Source organism: Notamacropus eugenii, chromosome 6 (assembly GCF_028372415.1).
Source record: "Notamacropus eugenii isolate mMacEug1 chromosome 6, mMacEug1.pri_v2, whole genome shotgun sequence".
In the NCBI taxonomy this organism is placed as follows: Eukaryota; Metazoa; Chordata; class Mammalia; order Diprotodontia; family Macropodidae; genus Notamacropus; species Notamacropus eugenii.
The window spans coordinates 313,426,836-313,452,005 of record NC_092877.1 but is presented as its reverse complement, the minus strand read 5'-3'; the positions used below and the strand labels follow the sequence as shown (position 1 = coordinate 313,452,005).

General features: G+C 37.2%; 1 protein-coding gene across 12 annotated transcripts in view; it reads left to right on the top strand.

Moving 5' to 3' along the window:
* The window catches only part of FN1 (fibronectin 1), an 82,530-nt gene that overhangs the window by 8,119 nt on the left and 49,241 nt on the right, over positions 1-25,170 (top strand). For all 12 annotated transcript variants that reach the window (XM_072617518.1, XM_072617514.1, XM_072617513.1 and 9 more), the window contains exons 6-15: positions 1,458-1,616; positions 5,373-5,564; positions 6,935-7,114; positions 8,250-8,426; positions 9,522-9,674; positions 11,028-11,156; positions 12,385-12,528; positions 20,328-20,449; positions 23,921-24,101; positions 24,374-24,550. In XM_072617518.1, the coding sequence (XP_072473619.1) occupies positions 1,458-1,616; positions 5,373-5,564; positions 6,935-7,114; positions 8,250-8,426; positions 9,522-9,674; positions 11,028-11,156; positions 12,385-12,528; positions 20,328-20,449; positions 23,921-24,101; positions 24,374-24,550 (1,614 nt within the window). The remainder of the gene's footprint in view (positions 1-1,457; positions 1,617-5,372; positions 5,565-6,934; positions 7,115-8,249; positions 8,427-9,521; positions 9,675-11,027; positions 11,157-12,384; positions 12,529-20,327; positions 20,450-23,920; positions 24,102-24,373; positions 24,551-25,170) is intronic.

Genomic DNA, 25,170 nt, shown 5'->3' with positions numbered 1-25,170 from the left:
CAGTTCTAAATTTAATTCAAAAAGCATTTGTTAGTGCCTGCTACATGCCAAGACTTGAGCCTATGTGTTAGGGATACACTATGAGTACCATGGAAAATTGTAGACTGTACAATATTTGCTATCTTCTAGTTCTTTTGATTGAAATTGGACCATGTCAAAGTTTTGGACCATACTAATCATTTGTAATTATAGTCATTAGAATTTCCATACCTAATTGTGATGTTCCAGCTTGAAAAATAAATGGGATGTTCTAGAAAGAAAAAAAACCAAATTCATTATTAATGATTTATTCTTCTAAAATCATGAGGGGCAGGGAAGGATATTTAGAGAGAGAAAAACTATTAGGTGAATATTAAGTGCCTTTATTTAATATTTTGTGTGGGAGATATGAAGATGAATAAGACAAGTCTAATAGAGGAAATGAGACACAAAAATATACTTATAAAAGTGAATATGGTGGTATAAGAAAAGTATCAGCTAGGTATTATGGGAAGTCATGAGATCATAGATTTAGAGGTAGAAGGAATTTTGGAGGCCATCTAATCGAATTCCCTCATTTTACAGATAAAGACGTTTGAGGCCTTTTACCCTCATTCTGGGGATTTTTCCAAGTCAGGGTCTAGTCTCTCAGTTCATGAGGACACCAGGCATTAAACATGCTGACCTCATTTTTTTCCTGAACCCAACAGTTTCCCATAAAATTTGGGAGAGCAGTGTGAGTAATTGTGTAGCATAATTAAAGCTCTGCTCCTTTCTATTTCAACTGTATCTCCTGAGCCAGGGTGTTCGGTCACTTCCTCCTTTCCAACATATAGATAAGTTTGCTTTGTTATCTGCTACCAAGATAGAATAATGATTCCTAGCTTTCTTTGCCCTGAGGAGGGAGAATGTTTGACCTCCCTCCTTAAGTCTGAGCCACTGAATGAAGATGGCTTTTGAGAGATTTGGAAGGTATTGTCATGAAGGGAGAAGCAACTGGTGCCTACAAGGTTGTTGGCCCCCTGTGGTTTCTACATAAAAATGGGATAAAGAAGCCCTTCCATCCTTTAACTCTACTTCTTCTGGGCTTAGGGAAAACCTGCTGTCTTCATTGTTTCTAATTCCCCAAACAAAGGTTCTTATTGAAAGATCAGCCATAGATAGAGAGAGAGAGAGAGAGTTTGGAAGAAAGACCAAAGTGGCAGTGATAACAAGTTACTACATGAACAGGAAAAAAAAGCATTTTTTTTTCCAGCCGCTGAAAAGGGAAGAGATGCAAATCCTTCTGCTCTCCTCCCTCACCAAACTGATTCTGTCTTTCAGGAGGCTAAAACTGGGGGCTGTAATACTTGCTGAGTTTCAATATGTCCCACAGTGTTGAGCTATTGTGGGACTTTCCTGTGTATCCGTTGAAATACTGATTTCCCAGTTGGGGGCTGATCTGGTCATTGAAATATCCTCTTGCTTTTCATATGCAGACAGATGTAATGATCAGGACACTAAAACTTCCTACCGAATTGGAGATACCTGGAGCAAGAAAGACAATCGGGGAAATTTGCTTCAATGCATCTGTACTGGTAATGGGAGGGGAGAATGGAAATGCGAAAGACATTCATCCTTGCAAACAACTGCCACAGGTAAGGGGTGCCTTCTCACCGTACGGAAATTGGAATTATAGAGACATTTTCGGAAACATGCATGAAAATTATCCTTTCCACTGAATTTACCAGCTTGCATGGGTTCTTTAGTGTTATTTTTCCATACGGTGAGTTGGACCATCTGAGTGGATCTGCAGATTAGTTGCTTAAGTTTATTTTTTAAATATCAATTTTTCATTTCTAACAGTAATGGTTTACACTTATATGACGCATTAAGGTCTGCAAAGTGCTTACCTGCTTGAACCTCCCCCTCTGGCCTCCACCCAATAAAAGCATATAACTATCCTAGAATGAGAAAGCTAGGATAGAGGAAGGGCAGAGACTTCATGGTTGGCCAACTCCAAAGTCTCTGAGGGATCAAGCCTCCTGGTTCACCACTTTTTCTCCTACTCTACGTTGTCCCTCTAGAAGTGATGATAAAAATGAGAAGGAGAAGGATGATAATGATGATAATAATAAATGACTCTATGATGGATATTTGAAACTGTTCTTCCTCTCTTCCCAATTTATGGCCCATAAATCAAAAATAAACAGAAAAACATTTACTCTCTGAAGAGTTCCATCACAACACCTCTACTCTATAAGAAAAAAAACAAAACAACTTATTCATCTTTATAAAACAAGTAAACAAAAACAATTTATCCACCTTTATAAGCAAACAAGTCAACAAAACCTTTTTTTCCCCTTTTTTCTGAATTGCCTTACTCTTCAAAATGTTTCTCTCCCCCGCTCCTTGGAGATGAAAGAGTAGGATTCTGATCTACTGTATTATATGTCTTATTAGCGCCTCCCTTACAATAAAGGAAATGCATATACAGATATCCTTCAATCTCTTTGTGGGGGGTATATGTTTCCTTCTTTTGATATTTAGTTGTTCTATGTGAAAAAGTCTTTGAATTTTGTTGCCCCAGTGCACTTTTTTTATCCCTTATAAATTCAAGATCATTGTTTTCATGTATTGACATTGGTCATTTGATAAATTTAGAGGATCCCCAGTTTTATTGCTTTGTCATTTTTCAGTTGTATTTGACTCTCTGTGACCCCATTTTGGGTTTTTTTGGCAAATATTCTGGAATGGTTTGCTTTTTCCTTCTCTGGTTCATTTATAGATGAGGTTAAGTGACTTGCCCAGAGTCACACAGCTAGAAAGTGTCTGAGGTCAAATTTGAACTTATTTCTTCCTGACTCCAGGTTAGGCACTCTATCTGCTATGCCACCTAACTGTCCCCAATATAATTTTTTTTTAAAAAAAGGAATTTCAGAAACCATAGACAAGTAAACTTGCTTTCAGTTCCCAACAATATTCTTGGGATGATTATTAAACATATGGTGTGTGAACATTTCAAAAAGGAAGGAGAGATCACTAGGAGCCATCATAGATTCATTAAGAATAAAACATTCCTAAGTAAACTCAAATCATTTTTGATAGGATGACTAGAAATGCTAAAAAGTAAAGCTTTTGACAAAACCCACACAACATTCATATGTTCAGGATGAAGAAGAGATAGGTGGACAGTTAGACTCATAGGTGGATGAATTACTGCCAAGAGTAATGGACCATCAGTGTCATCCTAAAGGGTAGTTCCCGTTAGTATCTAGTAGGGCTCTGTTCTCAGTCTCAATCTGCTTGACACCTTTATTGATACTTTAGATAAAGCTATAAACAGTATGCTTATAAATCTTGTGGAAGATACAAATGAGAGGGCTAGCTGATATTTGGGGTGAGGAAATAAGTACCCAAAAAATCATAAATGGCTAGAACTTTGGGTCAAATCTAACAGTAAAATTGAAAAAAAGATCAATTAAAAATGCAACTATCCATTCCAAAATATCAACTGTAGCCCAAGTACAGAATGAGGGAGACCAGCTTAAGAGCAGCTCATGTGAAAAACTAGCCTCACTTGATTGCAAGTTCAGTTATGAAAAGCAAGACTACTTTAGATGTAAATCCTAATCCATGTTCATTCATAGAATCAAGATAATGTCCAGATCAAGGGAGGGAACAGTGTCACCATGTTTTGTGCATACCTGAAGTATCTCATTCCAACCTTGGAGTTATATTTTAAATAAATAATATCCCATGAAGATTGGTTTAAAAAAATTAGGCTATTTAGTTTGGAAATTTAAGGAGAACATGGTAGCTGTGCATGATGTGAACATGATGACTTTGAAGGACCTGTGGAAAAGAAATGAATTGTGCTCTATTTAGCTCAAGAGGGCAGAACCAGAACTAATGGGTGGAAATTATAAGACAGAACTGGGACACACAAGTTACAGGAAGTTTGGTTACAACAAAGTTGGTTTTGGTTTAAAAATGATAACTTCCCAACAATTAATACTGAAAATGAAATAAGCTGACTTGTAAGGTAGTGAGCTAATGGTCCCTGGAAGAGTTCAAGCAAACTCCAAATGTTAGCTGATTAGAGATATTGTTGAAGAGACCCTTGCTCAGATCAAGGTTGACTAAGTAGAAAATCCTTTCTATTGTTTTCATTTCCTCTAAACTAATGTGTTCCTCAAATCCTTTGACACAACACAAAGTTGCCTTACATGAAGGAAAGTATGTGTGTGTTTATATATGTGTATATATATTTTTATATTTACATGTATGTACATATGTGTGCATATATATTCATTGTCACATAGTGCACCCTTTTAACACATATATTTCAAGCTACTTAGAACATATTCACTTACGTATGGTATAGAAAAAAGCCCATTGTACTAGTCAGGAAACCTGCATTTTAAGCTCTGTGTTGTTACTTACTCATTGTATGACCTTGAGCAAGTCACTTCAGGTACTCAAGAAGTACCTTAAAAATTCTTATCTCCGAAGGAAGGGATTGGAATTTATTTTGCTTGACTATATTCATATTTGTAGCAAAAGTTTTCTTTTTTTTTTCTTATTGAGGGTAGAGGGAATAAAAATAAATTTTTATTAATTAATAATCAGTCTAATAAAAAGTGAGGCCCTAGACTTGGTCTCCAGCCAACTCTTAAAATTCTCCAATTTTGAGATACATTGACTATTCTTTAGTAGTTTCATTAGGGCTCATCTTATCTCTCCAATGAAACTGGAAATCCCTCATGCAAAAAATATCTTTTCATGCAATTTCCTGATAAGTCCTACTTCAGAATTCTGCACTCAGTTTATTCTTCTGAATTTTGAATGACAGAAATCTATTGAGAAATCCCTATTGTGCTAAGTAATTGCTGGTATCTATCAGCCACTTTAAAGCTTTCCAGGTACGATGTAGGTATATCACATTTGATCTTCACAACCTACTGAGACTGGTACTACGAGAATTATTATCCACATTTTAGATTTGAGGAAATTAAAGCCCAAAGAAAGTAAGGGATTGACAGCCCTTTTTGTATAAAAATTGGCAGAGACTGCCTGCAGGGAGTTTCCATTCTGTTAGTAAACTGTACCACAGCTTCCTTTTACTGTACAGTAAACTTTTCTCTCAAGAAAGAAAAAAAGGAAAACAAGAAATTTATGTGATAGCTTTATGTATATATTTAAGAAGAATAGAAAGTTGTATACAATAGACTTGCAGTTTCATGTGCAATCATCTTTTTTATTATACTATGCTATGGAAAATGTTTTATTTCATAAATTTTAAATAATTAAATAAGGCAATGTATATTTTGCAAACTCCTAAACCACTATGTGAATGCTAGCTACTATCACCATTAGTATCATTATTAAATTTCCATCTACCTTCCTTTTAGGGGCTGGCTCCATCACAGATGTACGAACAGCTCTGTATCTGCCCCAGCCTCCGCCCCAGCCTGCTCCATATGGTCACTGTATCACCGATAGTGGTGTGGTCTACTCTCTGGGAATGCAGTGGCTCAAGACCCAAGGAAACAACCAAATGTTATGCACATGTCTGGGCAATGGAGTTAGCTGCCAAGAGATTGGTGAGTGTGACTCTGGTCCTAGCTCTGTGCACTGGATTTGTAGAAGTAGAATTCAATGATTAGAACTCACTTCCCTTTATATAATATCTAATGATTGATTATCCTGGGTCATCTCCAGTCATCCTGATGAATCACTGGATTCAGATGGCTCTGGAGCAGAAGTGAGGCTGGTGGCCTGCACAGCCCTCCCTCCCTCAAATCAAAGTCAAGTACAAGACATGTCATCACTTTTCGGAGGTCATGGTCTTCTTCAGCAATGAAGGATGAACACAACAGTAATATGCATATACACATGTATATTGACATATATAGCTTGCATATTTTCTAATACCTAATTTAGGATAGCTGATGATGTAAACTCTTCTCATTACCCAACTGTAAGGTGCTAGAGTGATTTTCATTAGTTCATCGCAGAAGCCCAGCTATGAGAGGTTAAGGACAAGAGAAGCACAGGATAAGTAAACATAGATGAGTTCTGATCTGAATTATTGGAGAAAATCTCTGAATGAAGGAAATTACAGATCCCTGAGTATACATGAATTGCCTTTTTTTCAGTCATTATATACAAGCACATATACCATAAACTTGTCAAAAATTGTACATCTATGTGGACATGGCATGTTTCAACCTTACATCTAAAAGCCAGTGGTAACTGAGGAGGAATGCATGACTACCTCAGATATATATTTTTTTCATCCTTAACATTGTTACAAAATTTGCCTCTCTGGCCCTTTCCCATCACATCTTTTATGCAGTAAGCAGGGATATGTGATGTCATGATCTTCTTCAAGAACAAAAGACAAACCAGCATTAGCAGTCAGTTTGAGTTTAGTGATGTTACAGTGCACTGTGGATCATGCATTGGAAGTATAGTTCAATACGATGGCTTGCCCGGTATTGTAAGACTAATGTAGAAAAGCTGTAAAGTATCACCTTTTCTTTTTTCTTTTTTTGGCTCCTAAAGCAATTTAATTCTATTATTTTAAAGTTTTCAATCTACTAGTTTTTCTCTTTTTTATTAGCATATCTAAAAATGTGCTTTATAGTTTTGTTTTTAAATGAAAAATCATGTAAAAAGAGCATCCTTCTCTACTAAAAGTCTTTTGCAGGATACTTTTGCTGACAAAAGGACGTATCCTCCAAATGCCTTGTGAAGGACAGTCAGGAAGCAATTAGCATTCATTTAACAAAGGGAAACATAACAAGGCAGGAGAAGAATCTGAAGCAAAATTCTACATTGTCTATTAAAATAAGCAGATAATCCCTTACATTCAGTATCTCAGTTTTTTAAACTGAAGGGCAGTAGTAACTTGTATCTTGTTAAAAATTTCCTGTGCTAAGAGACAACCTTTTTTTTGCTTTGTGTGCAGCTGTGACTCAAACCTATGGTGGCAATTCCAATGGAGAACCATGTGTTCTCCCATTCACATACAATGGCAGGACTTACTACTCCTGTACAACTGAAGGTCGTCAAGATGGACATCTCTGGTGTAGCACCACTTCAAATTATGAACAAGACCAGAAATATTCCTTCTGTACAGACCAGACTGGTGAGTAGTGCCTCAAAAAGTAAAGTGGGAAATAATTAAAAAAACAAATTTTGAATTGACAATTTCTCATATGGAACTGATACTACTTTAAATTCAAATACATAGACTTATGGAATCTCAGAGTTGGAAGACACTTCAGAGATCCCCTTGTTTTGATGAATAAATGTTTTCTCTGCAATATCCCTGACAAGCTTCTGATTAGAGACATTCATGGGGATGAGGAATCAGATGGGAACCCATTTTACTTTTAGGAACACTAAGCCTAAATATGCCTCTTTTCTGCTTCCACCTATTACTCCCAAACAGAACAAATCTTTCTACAGGGCAAATTTTCAAAAACTTGAAAATGATTCTCATGTCCTGCCTAAGTCTACTTTTATCTGGGCTAAAAAATTCCCAGGTCCTTCAGCTCGTCTTTAGATGCCATGATCTCAAGCCTTTTTTACCATCCTGGTCAATGAATCAGTCCTTGAGCACCTATTATGTGCCAGGCAGGCACAGGGTCTGGACATACACCAGCTGAAGGATGTCTTTCCACCTAAAATGGGGTACCTAAAGTCAAGTGCAATGCTCACCTTTTTGCTTTCAGTCTATGCATTGATTTTTAGGCCACTCTGGAAGTATCACTTTTATTCAGACATCTAGCCTGCTTAACAACTCTAAAGTCAAAATGTAAAAGAGCTATCTGTGAAGACCAAGCAGTACTTTGAGATTCCCCCAGTTCCCTTGGGAGACTGGCATCCACAGGATAAATTCTTTCCAATTCATTTATTTTGGCACTTTATGATTGCAGTGCTGTTAAAGATATTTGTAGTGTAATCCATAGAAAATCTCACAAAGTTGAAGATAGAATGTCTGCATATCTTGGCTCATTTTCTGCTTATAATGGCGAATTTTCTTGAAAGTTTAGAGCTTTCTTCAAAACTGTTATTTTCAAATTTTCTTTGCTTGGTAGATGTGAGTGATAATGAAATTTAAATCAAGTTTGAATGTGTAAAGAAAATAAGCTCTGTATCATCAAACATCTTTGAGGCTGAGGCAGGGGCCTAGGGATGAGGCACCTTTGTAAAGCAGTTCTTTGTGGTCTAAGATTACAATCTTTTTTTTCTTTCTATTCTTACATTGTTCTCCATAGTTTTGGTTCAGACTCGAGGTGGCAACTCCAATGGTGCCTTGTGTCACTTCCCATTCTTGTACAACAACCGTAATTACACCGACTGTACCTCAGAGGGACGGCGAGACAACATGAAATGGTGTGGAACCACCATCAACTATGATGCTGATCAGAAGTTTGGGTTCTGTCCTATGGCTGGTAAGATGAACTTCTCCCCTTAGAAACTGGTGATGGATATGGTATCTACCCTTAATATCTACATCATTGAGATGCTGAGAATTCATATGAGATATACCATGGAAACTTTGAAGCATTATATTAAAGTCCTTTATTACTATATGTATGTATAAATACATATCTGGTCATTTTTATTTTATATAATTTTAAGATTTGATTAAAAATTTTTCATAGAACTGGGTAAATAAGTAAGAATACTTAGAAATAAAAATCTGGAAGTAGGATCTTTGTATTTTTTCCTGTAAGAGTACCTTTGAATATTTTGCACATGTCTAAATTAATATAACCATTATTATAGTCAAATACACACCCAACCTTTATTGTAGCAATGTCCTCTGTTAGTGTCCCATATCTCATTTTTACAATAGCAAGTTGAAAGAGGCAAGTTTAGTTGATATAAAGGAAGAAAGGGGCCTACGACATGTATTGGGACCCTTCCATACAATCCTAATGCATTAGAACATATTTTATTTCTACTTTTTAGGGTTCATAGCTTAAAGTTACACTGTATGAACTATGGGAATAAATGAAAGAATTATATAAGTCATTTGGTATGCACTCATTGAAAGAAGAAAGCTAATTCTCAATTCAGCCCCAATCTACCACTTAGGTCCCAAGAAAGTATCAATCATGAGTTCTGCTGGATGTGGAAACCATGAGCCATCCAGTAAAATTTCCCCTTATACTTGAATTAATTAGGTTAATTAATACTAATACAGAAGGAACAATGCTATGATAGTGTTCTCAGCATACAGGCTACTAGCAGTAAGAAGGTCTATACATCTCCTTTATCCTTTTGCCTTCCCCTAGCCTTAACCCTGACTGGATTCTGGGACCTGTACCAGATCATTCATTGACTTATAGAGCTAAGGTAGAAGTCTCACTTTAGCCCAACCTATGTCTGTACTTAGAAAGCTATATAAGGCTCTTCGTATGTTACTCACTTGCTCCATATTATCCACAAGAAAGAATCAACCTCTTTTATTTCTAATACAAAAAGTACTTGTTCTTAAATTATAACCTTTCTCAGATTGTCATTTATTCTTTACCAAATAGCCCATGAGGAGATCTGCACTACCAGCGAAGGGGTCATGTATCGCATCGGAGATCAGTGGGACAAACAGCATGATATGGGCCACATGATGAGGTGCACGTGTGTAGGAAATGGTCGTGGGGAATGGACCTGTGTGGCGTACTCACAGCTCAGAGGTACGCAGGCAGACAGCATGTAATAGGGTCTTGGCCCCTCTGTTTTATGGAAATGCCATTCTTTTAGTCTATGGAGCTGGGTGAACCCAACAAGGCAGACAGCCAATGACAAAGCTGGCTCAGCGATTCTGGGATACCCTGGCATGTGAGCATTTGAGCAGAGCCAAAAAATGACTTCAAAGGGCAGAATACAGACATTTGATCATCCTCCTGCTAGTTTTTACCATTGGAGTCATGTCTAGAGAAGGGGTAGAATTACTGTGAAGGCTAAAAGAGAAGAAAAAAAAAGGCTGTGCTATTGCCATGAGTGCACTGATGAGGGTCCAGTTTCAAACAGATAAATGGAAAGGAATATAGATGAAGAATCTCTTGCTTAGAAAAACATCTCTCACTTTTTAGTGCTTTGAGACGGAGTGCCAGTTTTGTGACTCTACTTCACTGCCTCTTTTGTTTTTATCCACGTCCACCTAGCAAAAGGGGCTTTGGCCTCAGCAATGCCTTTCCTCTCTGTACTCCTTTGTGTTAGTACGTGCCTGATGGCATTAGTATCGGACCTTGGAATTTCCAGAGCCTCATGGGTTCTGACTCTGTACAACAAAGCTCCGTCTCCTACCTCATGCTAGCTCAATATAATAGAGGCACTCGCATATTTTTTTTAAATATGGTCTTTTTTACTATCACATCATTGTGGAAGAAAATTAAAGGAAACAGTCAAATGGAATATCTTCCAGAAAATAGGTAGTGTATTTGTGAAAGAATAAGTTTTCACAAGAAAGTGCACATTATTTCATGCTTCTCAAATATGCATATTATGTTAACTCTAACTCCTTACCTTTGCATGATTCTAAGGAAAACAAAATAAGTATATTCGCAGGGGTGTTTTGGTTTCTATATTTTTTTAACCACAAAGTGGTCACTTACTATCCTTTTCACTTCATCACATACCAGTAAAAAAAAACAAAACCAAAAACACCATGTAGGTTGGGGACCTAAATAAGAGGGAGGAATTATTTACTCTAAGAGAGAGTAGCTATTGTTCCTGTGTGAAAACTTCCTGGTCCAGACCCATAATTTCATCAGTATGGGGAACTCTTGGTATAAACTTTATTATTATTTTAATAATAGTCTTCCTGTTCCAGACCTGTGATTTCTTCAGTAGATACAAGTTCCAATGTGAAATCAGACATGGATTAGCAAGTAATCCAAAAATTTCTAAGGGGCACTGAGGTTAAGTGACTTAACCATTGTCCCACAATCGATATGTGTCAGTGGAAGGACCTGAACCCAGTCCTTCTGACTCCAATGAGGCCATTCTGACTCCAGACCAAACCCTTCCTGGTATTTCCTCAACAGATCAATGTATTGTCGATGGCATCACCTATAATGTGAATGATACATTCCACAAGCGTCATGAAGAAGGTCACATGCTCAATTGCACGTGTTTTGGCCAGGGACGTGGAAGATGGAAATGTGATCCTGTTGGTAAGTTAAATACTATCCAATTTCCTCATCTATGTTTTCTGACCAAAATAAAACTTGTATCTAATCACTGAAAGGCTTTGTGGTGATAAAATACTTTCCAACTTCCAAATAAGAGTTTAAAAAGATTACATGAATTGCTTGATGTGACATAACTCAAATTGATCGAAGCCATTGGTAGATGATTGAGAACTCAAGGTTTTGAATTGGCCATTAGTAATTACAACTAAATACAATTTTACGCATCAAGGCCCTTTTGTGTGAGTAGTAGAAATTAATGGAAACTTGTGGCCCAAAATTGTGTTTTCTTTCCTTGATGGATTATCCTATAGTCTCCTGAATAAGAAAAAAAAGAAATAAGGAAAAAAAAGCAAAAATTGTTCCAACCAACCTTTGCCTTCAGAAAAAAAAAGTCTATTTTATTTGGCTGTCCACTGTAATGATTTGCACAGCACTTTAAAGGGTTTTTGAAAAATATTTTCTTGAAGCTTTTTATTTTTATATATTATTCCCAAAATGTTTTGCAGAGAGAAGAGTGTGACTTAGAAGAATTGTATTCATTGGCTTCTTAGATCAGAAGCCCACATGTTTCCTTAGTGGAAAAGGCAGCCCTCAATGTTTTCTATCTAACAAAACAAACCCTGATCTGCTGATAAGATCAGTTTGTTTGATCTGAGATTGCTAAACCCAAAAGAGGAACTTATAAGGTATTCTGGGAAGCTGCTTGGCAAGCACTATGAAATTAATTAAGTCATTCAGTTTACCTTATGGAGAGGTCAACCTTGGGGATGAGGGCAGAGTGGAGAAAAGACATGGAATGAAATTGTTGCAAGCTTTTACTTTTAAGCAAAAATTTTACAGTTTCAATTTTTCAAATTGTAAGCATGTTGTGATAACGGAAGATAAAATTCATTTTCATTGGGAAGGCCCTGAGCGTATAAAGGCAAAATAAAAACAGTACCTACCCCTAAGAGGCTTATGTTTAATAATAAACAACCACCAAAGAATACAAGCAACATTTCTTTTGGCATGACTGAGGACTTTTATGTTTTTTGAGGTAGACAGTTTTTAATTTAAAGAAAACTTGAATGAAGATACAAGTTACCAGTTTTAAATTCAAAATTTGAATGTAAAATGCAGTATGCTCAAGGTTTAACATTCATCTTTGGTCTTGGAAAACATTATGAGGAAATACATGGAGTTGTGATTCTATTATTTCTATGTATTTTAGACCAATGCCAGGATTCAGAAACTCGCACATTCTACCAGATTGGGGATTCGTGGGAGAAATACGTTCATGCTGTTAGATATCAGTGCTACTGTTATGGCCGGGGCATTGGAGAGTGGCATTGCCAGCCTTTGCAGACCTATCCAGGTATGACTCATTAATAACAGTTACATTGTTACCGATGTCAGTACATTCAATTAAAAGAGAATTACCTATCCTGAAATATATTTTAATAGATTCAGAGCCTGAAACACTTCAGAGGTCATGTAGTATAATCTACCCATTTTACTTATGAGGAAACTGAGACCCAGAGAAGCTACGGTCTTTCCCAGGGTTATAGAGGTAGTAAAAATAAGATTTAAATCCAGAAACTCTTACTCCAAAGCCAACACTACAGCTACCATATCCCTGTCACTCAGAGTTTAAATGAACTTCTTAATCATAAAATCATAAAATAAGTTTAAAGCTATAATGAACATCAGAGTCCAACCCTTTCATTTTAGAGGTCAGGAAACTGGGCCCCCAACAGGTTCAGTGACCTGACCCAAGGTCACAGACTAACTGAACCAGGGCCCTCTGACTTTATAGTCAACGCTCCTTCCACAAGACTATACAATTCATTGTTACTTTACAAAATAACTAATTATTAACCACCACAATCCCAGAGTGATTTTCCCTGGTAGCTAAGGTTATTGAAAGGTACAGAAATGTGTCTCTATATAATTTAGGTTTTAGCCATGTAGCAAATTCCATTTGAATCAATCATTTCTATTGTATTTTAAAGCAGAATCTTTACTGCTCTAGCAATATCTACTCAGATTCCACAAATTAACATTTCTCAGAAATTAAGAGTTCCCATGGCATACTGAGTCAATAGGGACAGTTTTCTAAATGGGTTAATTACAATTAAATATAAAGCAGGCAGTCTATGACAGCCCACATTTCTGATTTCAGTTCCTACTTAATTGTCTTCTGAGAGATAATTATTTTTCAGTTTAACCTGATGAAATCTGGGTCAAAGTGCCAGTGATCAGTGTGTTTGACTAACCTGGGCAGTTCCATCTGCCCTCAAATGATTTATTAGAGCCAATTTGGGTCTTTATCGGGAGAGAGAGACATAAGGCACAACCAGCCTTCTTAGGCTGATTTCTCTGAGATTATATTCAAATTTTCTTTTGCTCCTCAGTGATTAATACTGAATTCTAATAAAACCTCATGAATTATGGTATTAAGACCAAAATTTCTCATCCCCATTTAAATTCACTTTGGTGTTAATAGAGCGGAATTTGAGCAAGAGTATTTTTGAGCATCTTATGCTGGGCAAACACAGTCATAGGAAATTTTGGAAGAGATGAAATGCATGAGGAAAAGGAGATTAAATTAATTAAAAACCCTCCATTGTAATGAATTGAATATTCTGTAAGATATGAAGGAGGCAGTATGGAATTGAGTCAGAAGAGCCATATTCCACTCTCAGTTTTGGCTGTGTGACCTTTAAATAAATTGCTTTATGTTTCCTTGCCTCATTTTCCTCACATGGAAAATGAAGGGTTAGACAAAGTAACTTCTAAAATCTCTTCGAGCTCTGAAGTTCAATGACTTCATTTTTTAAAAAATTCAACACCCATCCATTAAGCACAACTTTATGAAAAACATTGTGATTCTAAACAGTGACCTTGTGCCATTGCCTTTACTATACAATGTGAGGCAAGAAGACCTTCTCCTTTCCTGGGCTCCCAAATACTTCAGAGTCTGTTCAGTTTATGCTTTATAAGGCACGGCATGGGATAATGTCAGTCTTCACTCCAGGGAACTGGTTTAATCATAACAACACATAAGTAATTTGGATAATTGAGGGTCTCTTCTCTCCTTAATTTGCCAAATGTAAAACCTGACAAACACAGCTTTCCCATGACTTCCTACAGACTAGTGATTTGGTTCACAGTATTTCTTTGAGTCTGAATATAAAGGTGAGGTGGCCTTGGAAAATATAGATGCTTTTCATAGTGAATATGTATATTGATAAGTACATGTGAATATACTTATAGTGAATAAGCATATGTGTATAAGTATATAGCATATAGTGAATAAGTATGTGAATACACTTATACATCTTTGGAAGTATATATGCCAGAAAAAGACTGCTGGATTTGGCAGGACCTAGGTTAAATTTTCAACTCTGTAACTTACTGTTTGTCTCGGTTGAGTCATTGAACCTTCTGTGAACCTTAATTTGGTTGTTGTAAAATAAAAAGATTAGGCTAGATGATCTCCAAGGTTCTTTTCAATCTCTGGTCCCTTTTTTTTGCAGAATGATCTCTTAAATTGCTAGATTTATAAGGTGCCTTAGAGGTCATCGATTCATGTTATTGTAGATTTAAAGTTGGATGAGACCTCATTGATCAGATAGACCAGCTCCCCCTACCCCAATACTGACCATAGAGGTTAAGCAATTTGCCAAAGATTGCTTCCAAACCCATCATTTTACAGATGGGGAGACTGAGGCTCAGGGATGTAAGGTGATTGACCTAAGGTCACACAGTGAAGTAGTGGGAGAGACCATGATTAAGACCCAGCTCTCTTGAGTTCTAGCAGTCCTCTTGCCTCTATACTATGCTCTATTTCAGAAAAAAAAATGTGTTATCGCACAAAACATAAAAAAATGTTGTTAACAGTATAATCCTACAGTCTATTGTCATGGCTTTCTAAAACCATCAGAGGTGGGGAAAATGGACTTTTCCTCATAACTGCTTGTAGGTTTCCATAGATTGGAGTAAAAATGGTGAAGACATGGAATCACAAATGAGGAAGAAATCACTACACTGGAGACCCATTAAAATGACATTTCCCCCTTCTAGAAAATGACAGCAAACATCCTATGGACTATAAAAGACAGAGACATGGGTGGCAAGTTGTCTTTTGTCCTTATCTGTGTTGCTGAGTACACATGCACATAGCTAGTCAATTTATCTCTTTGTTTTAAGGTAACCCAATATATTAAGTCAATAGGAAAAAACATGGGTGGGTGGATGGATGGATGGATGGATGGATGGATGGATGGATGGATGGATGGATGGACAGACAGAGGGATGGACAGACAGACAGATAAGTAGAGAGAAAAATGAGGTAGATAAATTAGGTAGCTATTAAATGTAGGGCACCGTAGTAGGGGCAGAGATCAATGACATAGACGATGACCTCAAGGATCTTTCATTCTTCACAGAAAGTTCCTGTTAAGCTTGTGGAAGCAACAGAATAGCAAACAGAGCACAAATTTCTGTAAAAAATTATCCCTGAACTTGCTGTGTTTGAAGAATTCTGTTTGTCCCTCTGTGTGAACAAACCAAAGGAAGATAAGGGACATTTGGTGTGTAAATAAGCAAGTGGGAAAACACAGAGTTCACAAATTAAAGCAGGAGATTTTGTAATGGGGAAAAAAAAGCCTGGGTAGAAGGCTCATGAATGTTTAACTTCTCCTAGGTTATCTCCATGGATTTTTGTTTGAACTATTTGTAAAAAGGTCCAAATTTCGCACATCTTAATAGTTTTGCAGATCAAGACAAAGAAGGCCAGGAGAGTCATTGGAAGTTTTTTTTTTAATATGTGGCTTATGATGGAGAGATTTCACTAATTAAAAACATCCAGTCATTTAGCGGAATGCAGGTAGATAACAACAAAGGCCTGGTGGTTAGGTCAATAGGCTCGCATTCATCCTCTAACATTTTATAGCAAATAACACATCTCATGAAACTAACCATAAAACCCTACACGGTTCAGCTCTGCACATGCCTCCAGGCATCCCGCACCTTAGATCTTGTGCAATATAAATCTTAGAGTGTAATTAGAGCATTACTAGGAGAATTTGGTTGGCTTTTGGGGTAAATGTTGACTTGAACTTCAGATAACCTGTGGTTTCACCAGTGTGGATATTGCTTCCATTGAAATAGTTTGTGCCTTAAGTCCACCTTGGTAAATGGTCATCATGAAGCAATGTGCTTAAAGAAACAAATTGTGCCTTGGTGGCTAGCCTTCTGGTTATGAGCCTGTCTAAGCATATCTGGGCTGGTCCTCACATGAAAGTTATGTAGTATACATTAGGTTTATGGTAGGAGCTTTTCTACCTTCTGAGACTTATTAAAGCTTGTACTCCTGGCACAACCTGGAAGAAATTCAGAGCCGTCTCCATGACATGGTGAACGTCAGAGGAGCAGGTCAATGGAAAGAGTTAATAAGTAATTTGGATAACTGAAGGTCTGTTTTCTCCCTAATTTGCTATGTGTAAAATCTGACTTAAACATAGATTTCCTATGGCTATCCACTGATTTTACAGGTATAGCACCTGACCCTAAGGTACATTTGCCCATGTAATTGAAAATAAAACAAAATCCAAGCCTCTGTATGATCTGGGGAGAACACCAAAATCTTGGAGTACCTGTGTTCTGATCCCTCACTTTTGAATGGGCATGAATTTTTTGAGGGCCCTCCATCCTTTTCTAATTTAACCCAATACAACAAAGGCATACTACATGTAGGAAATAATGCTATGTGCTAGGAATACAAAAATAAAACTATCTAGCAAACAAAAAAATAATCCCCACCTTCAAGGTGCTTACATTCTCCTGGTGACATAAAATGTGTAAACACATAGCTACATACATGATTATTTGAAAAGGGAGAGATCAGTAAAAACTAGGGCAATCAGGAAAGTCTTCCTATAGGAGGTGATATATGAAATGATTCTCTTTTTTAAATTTAATTAATTTATTTGTTTTCAGTTTTCAACAATCACTTCCATAAGTTGTAAATTTTCTCCCCATCCCTCCTACCTCAGTCCCCAAGACGGCCTGCCATCTTATACGATTATACACATGCATTCTTATTAAAAACATTGTTACATTAGTCATGTTGCATAAAAGAATTAAGATGAATGAGAGAAACCATAGGAAAAAAACAAAACATAACACAAGAGAAAATAATCTGCTTCATTCTTTGTTCCAATTCCATAGTTCTTTCTCTGGATGTGGATAACATTTTGCCTCAAGAGTCCTTTGGGAATGTTTTAGGTTGTTGCATTTCTGTGAAGGGTTAAGTCTATCAGAAACAGTCCTCTTAGAAACAGTCCTCTCACGCTGTGCTGTTCCTGTGTATAATATTCTCCTGGTTATGAGATAATTCAAAGGATGTTAAGAAGTAGATTTGAGAAGGTCATATGTTCCAGGTCCAAGTGTACATGCAAAGGTACAGAGGAGAGATATGGAATACTCAGTTCAGCAAACAATAAACCAGTTTGGCTGGAGCTGTATCAGGGAGAATAAATAAAAATAACCCTAGGAAGGTGGTGCAGTGGATAGAATATTGGCCCTGGAGTCAGGGGATCCTGGGTTCAAATCCAACTTCAGATATTTACTTTGCTGTGTGACCCTAGGTAAGTCACCTAACCCTGATTGCCTCAAAAAAAAAAAAAAGCTTTAAATGCTAAATTGTTGGGTTTATTTTTTTAGTCCTAGAGGGAATAAAGAGCCATTGGAGATCCTGGAGTAAGGGAGCGACATGATCAGGCTTACGTTCTAAGAAAATTATCCAGGGGAGGTATTGAAAAGGAAAAAGACTAGAAACCAGGAGTCTAAAGGAGGTTAGACTCTAAACCTAATCCTTGGTCCTCTTTCTCCTCCCAGTTGCTTTCCTTTCCATCCTCGCCAAACCCTGAATTTGTCCTGAATAGCTTGGTTAAGCTTGACTGAGGGCAAGGAAGCAGAAAGGGAAATATCATGGGGGAAAACATTCTGGTTACTTTACTTTTCCGTTTTTAAATCCCAAAGCAAATACACATGGCAGGCATGCCAACCATTTGATTCATAGTTGGAAGAGAAAGTCAGTTGTACTGAATTTCAGTGGCAAGAAAGGGACCAGACCTCTACTAACAGTAGTTCACGTTCTTAGCTTTTAAACAATGTGAGTGCCAAACACAAGTAATATGTTAACATACTGTGTTTGATTCCCAGATATTAATGATATTAATGTAATATAAAAACATTCCTAGCCCTCTTCAGTGCTTACAACTACATGAGGAATCTATGCTTCCTTGCATTTTTAGATACATTCCTTCACTCAACAAGCATGCATAAAGTTTTGGCTTCCTTAAGTAACGGGCCATTTTTGATAAACCTGCTTTGACAAGGAAGTAGCACTGAATTCCTGCTTAGGGTTCTTTGTCTGGTGTCCCTTAGGGACTCTGCTTGGCTCCACTGATCTCTTCCAAGTGACTTAAGAAAGCATCTTGCTATGTTATGGTACTATGTACCTCTTGCACTGGGAAACCAAAGATTTTGCTGTCCTGCTTTTGGTAGCTGAATGGTTAGGAAGTATGTGAATATTATGAAAATACAAATGAGAGGACTGTAGCTTTTGGTCTTCAACCAGCTTAGAACTCTTCCCAAATTAGGGGTGGATTTGTTTTTGTGGATTTCTGAATCCATACAGGTATGCAAGTTGTATGTTTGTTCAGACAGGGAATTAAAGGAAACTTTGGGTATAAAAAGACCATAACAGCTAAAATAACAATTAAGGTTGAAAATGAAGACTCTCTTTTTTGGTGTTTTTAGACAGCTTAGACCTATCATTAAGCCAGTGAAGTTCTTTATTAAACAGCCATACTTTTCCTAAAGGGAAAAAAAACCCTACATTCTGGAGAAAGGTTGGGATTAGGGTTTTTCAGTTTTATCTTAATGAGTTCACTAAAGCTGGAACATGAAAAAAGATGTTATACAGTACTCTGATTTGTAAGCATGTCTGTTCCAGATGATCCCTTTCTCCATGTAGGGATGTAAGCACTCTAAAAAGCTGACTTATCCTCCCTTAATTTCAGATTTTTTCAAATGGAATCCTTAGTGTTTTCTACTTTGTTTTACTAGCCATGTCTAACAAGACTTAGAGGCAGTCCCATTTGCCATATATTTTACAATCTGAATCAGTAATTGTTTTCTGTGCTGGGGGAGTGAGGGAGAAATCTCTGGTACTTTCATTATTTGAACAATGAGCTGGTGCAATTTGAGGATGTGTTTTCTAAGAGGAAAGATGAGATCTGGCCTTCTTCCAACATGACTACCCTGGAAGGTTCAGAAGTCAGGTTAGGTCCTTAATTCTTGGCCTGTAGAAATATGTTCCTTTATGTGTCATTTATACTTTTTTAAAATCAAGGTTGTGTTAGAATGTTTTAATAACGTGTCATCATTTTCTCCCAAGCTTTTTCATGATATTTTTAGCTAAACAACTACATGTCTATAGAATAAAAACACAGTAATAATGTTATAGGGAAGAATAATTAGCAAATTGATAGACGGTTATTGTCACTATATTTCTTATGCTAAGAGTAATTCTTTGCTGGCTAAATTAAGACTGCCTTGATCTCAAAACGATTTTTTTAAAGTATTTGCTGAACTACCGTAAAATAGAAAACCCTAAAAATTCAAACACATCCACACACAATACCTTTTTAGAGACAATGATTCAGTCTAGCCTTTAACTAAGATATACTTTAAGACATTTGTGATTTCATTAATGTGAAACTCACTTCATTGAGACAAGTCACAGCCCTTTTCATACTTGACCAGACAATTTCATGAGTTACTGCACCTCAGAAAGCTGCCTGGTGGCCAACCCCCTGTGGATGAGCCTCTCCAAATGTAGGTAGGCTATTTCTCAGGTGAAATGAAGCTCATAATCCATTATTTAGCCCATACTTGAAGTCTTATTTGGTTTGGGAGAAGCTGCCAGAGCTTGGACTCTGCTGTTATAATGTTAAAGAACCCAGAGTCAACTCTGAGTATTGATGAAGCATCAGAGTTGGACTTTAGTAGAGAAATCATGTCATACCTATTGACTATTAAGTTTGAGGGCATGAATTCTGAATTCTGAGGATACTAAAATGCCAAATGTTCATTTCTCAGGCACAACTGGTCCAGTTCAAGTAATCATCACTGAAAGCCCCAATCAGCCCAACTCCCATCCTATCCAGTGGAATGCACCTGAGCCATCTCACATTTCCAAGTACATTCTCAGATGGAAGCCTGTAAGTAACATACCCAGGAACTTGGGACCATATTTATCTGGCACCAGTGAATCATTTAAGAGTTTGCACTGTCATCAAGGTGTTTAGTGAATCAACTGTGGAATACTCAATATTCATTTTAATGTGTTCTAGTTATTTAGTTATTGAGCCAACCTACTTGGATTGATCATTTATGATCCACTTAATTGCTTAGTGGTCAGCCTATTAATGGGCAGTCAGACTAACATGAAAATAGAGAATGGTAGACTGGTAGTTTTTTTCTCTATGGCACTTCATGAAATGGAGTAAGACTTTTTGAAAGGACTTACTAGTAGTGATGCTAAGAGACAGAGTGAATCACCTATTCCTTAGTATAAGCAGAGAGGTAAGACTTTTCATAGATTCATAGAATTTAGAACTAGCAAGACTTTAAGTTAATGAGTCACACCCTTTATTTTATAGAAAATGAAATTGAGGATCATTGATATTAACTGACTTGCTTGTGGCAGAAGTGAACCTAACTGTCCCAATGTCCACTGGACTTTCAACTATACTTTTTTCATCCTGAACTCTTATGTATCCATAAAAAGCATCCTTTGTTTAAATAATCAATTGTTCAGAATTTTTTAAGCACTTGCTATGTGCTAACTGCTGAAGGTGTGAAAAAAAAGATGAAAAATGTAGTCCCTCATGGGGGAGCTTATAAGCAAAAAAAAAGAAAAAAAACCATACATTCAAAAAGGTATACATTGTAAATGGAAGATACTCCAGGGAAGGTACTAACAGAGGGATGATGTCAGAATTGGGATAGAAGGAGACTGAGGAAGACCACATTGAAGAGCTCCAGATTCTTATCTGAGCTTTTCACTATCTCAATATGAATAAGTGTGAAGTAGAGAAGGGAAATAACGTTTGATGATGGAGAAAAGGTAACAACAGCTGGTTTTGTAAAGAATACGTAGACATAGTGGGGGAATAAAGACCACTGAAAAGAAGATGTCAACTCTGGGCTCCACATCTCTCTTAGTAGTACCCTAATTATTGTACCTTCCAAGGCTTGTGTTTCCATTTCAAACATGTAGCCCTAAGTCAGCAGGTAGGCAGTCATAGAGGCCAAAGACATTATCTTTGTTTCCAACATCCTAAAACATTTAAATGACAACATTTGGCTTTTCCTCACATTTTAGCTAATGCTTTTAGGGAATTAAAACATAAAATAAAATTTTAGGGAAACAAAAGGATTTGTTTGAGACATAGCTTTTCTTCACTTATCCAGATATCTCAGTGTCACTAGACTCTTGGAATTTGGGAGAACTTTAGAGATCATAGGACATTAGAGCCATAACGAACCTTAGAGATTGTCTAGACCCCATCTGTTCATTATATACTTGAGGATACTGAAGTTTGGCATCATATGATTAAGTAATGAAAGAGCAGGTATTAGAGTCCAGGTTTCCTATTCTACCACACTCTACTCTGGAGTAATTTGTTGTTGTTTTCAGAAATTCCTAAGTTTCTAAAGCTTGCTTTAACCAGCTTATCGTTTAATTTCTTTGTCGTGCCATTTCTGTATGTTTTAGTCCATTTATTCCACATTTAGACTTTTGACCCTGATAGTTTCTCAGAGATTAAAATCAGGTTGAATTAAATAGGAATAAAATTTAGAAACTTCTAGGGCAATTTTTTAAATTGGAAGGCTTTTCAAAGAGCTACAATTTTAATAATTTTAAAACAAGTCAAACAAGTCTTGAATGACAAAGAAAAGGTCAACATTTCTCTTCTTGAACCAACTGATAGCTCATTTTTTAGTTTTTTCTCCTTAAACTCATCAGCAAAGACAGAACATTGATGGGAGAGATCTTTGAATTTAAGGTACAACATTGATGGGAGAAATGTTCGGATTTAAGGTGATGGAAGTTAAATCATAGAAATGCCTGGTTGAAGAAAATTTTTTTGCTTTTGAAAATGTGAGCTGAACTTTAAGATGGAAAAAGGCTGTGATTACTTCCATTTATTCAACTAATTTGGATATTTGAGGGATTTATATACTGGCAACTTTGGTCAGAGTTCTTCAGATATTCGGCATTTCAAACAATTTTTTGGCTTGCCAAGGATGGTCTAGTTGCATGTATTCAAATGTCCTCCTTGTTTTAAGTAAGATTGGTTCCACACTCCACATGTATCTCCCAGCTCTGATTTGTATGGTCAATACCACATGAATGAAGTTGGGCAGGATATGGATGTGTAAACAGCATCAAAGGATTGAATAAACAGGAATCACTTGCTTCCTTCTATAGACATGTCCAAAGTTGGCTAACCACTTTTTACTGGGATTATTCATTCCTTTTGAACTAGTTCAAATGAGCCTGGTTTATGATGGCCCCAGAAGCATGTCTCATAAAGACAACTGCTCTTCTAAGCTAGGTAGACCCTCTATTTCCCCACCCCTTCCCCTTTCAAAGCAAAAGAGCTGCATTGGGTCTGGCCAAGTTCAAAGAAAATAAATTGGAATGTTTTGATCACTTTAATCTCAAAATAAAAGATTTCTGTTTCAGTGGTGTTGATATCAAACATGAGATAAAATTAGTGAAGTCAAAACAGATCGTTCATATTAAGTTTCTGAATTAAAATAAATAGTCTAGCAAAAATGAAAGTATTCTCATTGCAGTGGCCCACCCACTCTTCCTGTCCTAAGGATCATTTGATAATAATCTTTGTAAAAGGGGATGGGTCTGAAGTTTTTCACTGGAAATTTTAGAATGTATTTCATGGCTTTATCCTTGTGTATTTGCATGTGTTCAGTTGGTTAATCAACAACCATTTATTAAGTTCCTATCATGTGCTGGGTACTATGCTAGGTACTCAAGATACAAAAACAAGAATAGAATTAATGAGAGGAAAGGAAGGAAGGAAGGAAGGAAGGAAGGAAGGAAGGAAGGAAGGAAGGAAGGAAGGAAGGAAGGAAGGAAGGAAGGAAAGAAAGAAGGAAAGAAAAAAGAGGGAAGGAAGGATACATATTTATTAATGTTTGCTGTGTGTAAGGTACTAGAGATACGAAGACAAAAAGTGAGCATCCTAAATTGGGACAAATACATAAAGGATATACACTGACAGCATTGGCTAATGGTTGTTAGAAAGAGGCAAAATGAGTCTGAGTCTTGCCTAGAACTCTCACCAGTCAGAAATCCAGGACCACAAGGTGGGAGCTGGAGTACCTCCTTGAAGGAGGAGGCTGAAACATGGAAAAATGAGATAAAGATAACCACAGAAAATAAAATTATTTTTGCCCTTGAGAAACTTACATTCCTATCAAAACTGACACCTTGTCCGTGATTACTTAGGATAAATATAAGTACATTTTTCAAAGGAGGGGCACTAGCAACTGGGAGAGATCAGGAAAGACAATGCAGAAGGTATTACCTTAGCAGAATTTTTAGGGAAATGAGATTCTAAACACTACCCAAATTTGCAAAACTTTTTTTTGTCTTAAAGAAAAATTCTCCAGGTCGTTGGAAAGAGGCTACTATTCCTGGCCACTTAAATTCTTACACAATCAAAGGTCTACGGCCTGGTGTGATTTACGAGGGACAGCTTATTAGTGTACAACAGTATGGACACAAGGAAGTCACTCGCTTTGACTTCACTACCACCAGCACCAGCCCTGCTGTGTCCAGTAAGTTACTCCATCCTGTATGATTTCTGCCTGAAGCTTTGGGAAATGGGCTCTCACTAAGATAGTCATTCCTTTCCTGCCCAAATTCCTTCCTTTCTTCCTCCTTTCTTTCCTTCCTTCCTTTCTCCCTCCCTCCCTCCCTCCCTTCCTTTCTTCCTCTCGTTATTCTTCAGCATTGCTTTCCCTGGGAATAGAGAGGAAGGAAAAATTCTGGGGGAACTGAGGATAGGTACTCTTTTATGCATAGCCTGTTTCCTCTCTGTGCTATCTAGCCAACACAGTCACAGGAGAGACAACACCATTTTCTCCCGTTGTTGCGACTTCGGAATCTGTTACGGAAATTACAGCCAGCAGCTTTGTGGTCTCATGGGTCTCAGCTTCTGACACTGTCTCTGGATTCCGGGTGGAGTATGAACTGAGTGAGGAGGGTGATGAACCACAATACCTTGGTAAGTTTGCTTTTGACTCATTCTATAACTTGGGGGTTGGTCCCTAAAGGGCCTAGGAGAGGGGGCATCAGGTGAAGAGGTCACAGGTGTACCTTTGCAATTGCAGTTTTGCATACTCAAATGAAGGCATTGGCTTCTTCTTGTAGTGGCGCTGACAATTCTGATACATGCATGTATTTTCCTAGTTCTCCTTCTGTTCAGTGACTCTCATTTACAAGAAGCCATAGAACTTCTTTTTTGTAATTTTAGGGGACTTGTTCCCACAGGTTGAGCCATGGTGCACCCTGTTCTTGTAATCTGAAAGCGTTTTTGATCTATGAACTATTTCAATAACTCCTTTACTCCAAGTGCTGTTTTGCCTCATGTTTTTCTGAGTTCAATCTTTCATTGACAAATCCACTTACGGCCCTTAGACAGATGGAGCTACCTCTTGTAAGTCTCTGAACTGAGAAAAGGGGATCATTGCCTTGTGGAAGCCACAGATACATCCACAATGAGACTTACTTGATCTTCACAAATGTGGTGTTCACAATCAAAAGAGAGACAGAAGGACACATACGCATACATAACACTTTCCCACTAAAATCCTGGAAAGCCTCATTCCCAACCAGATCAGACCT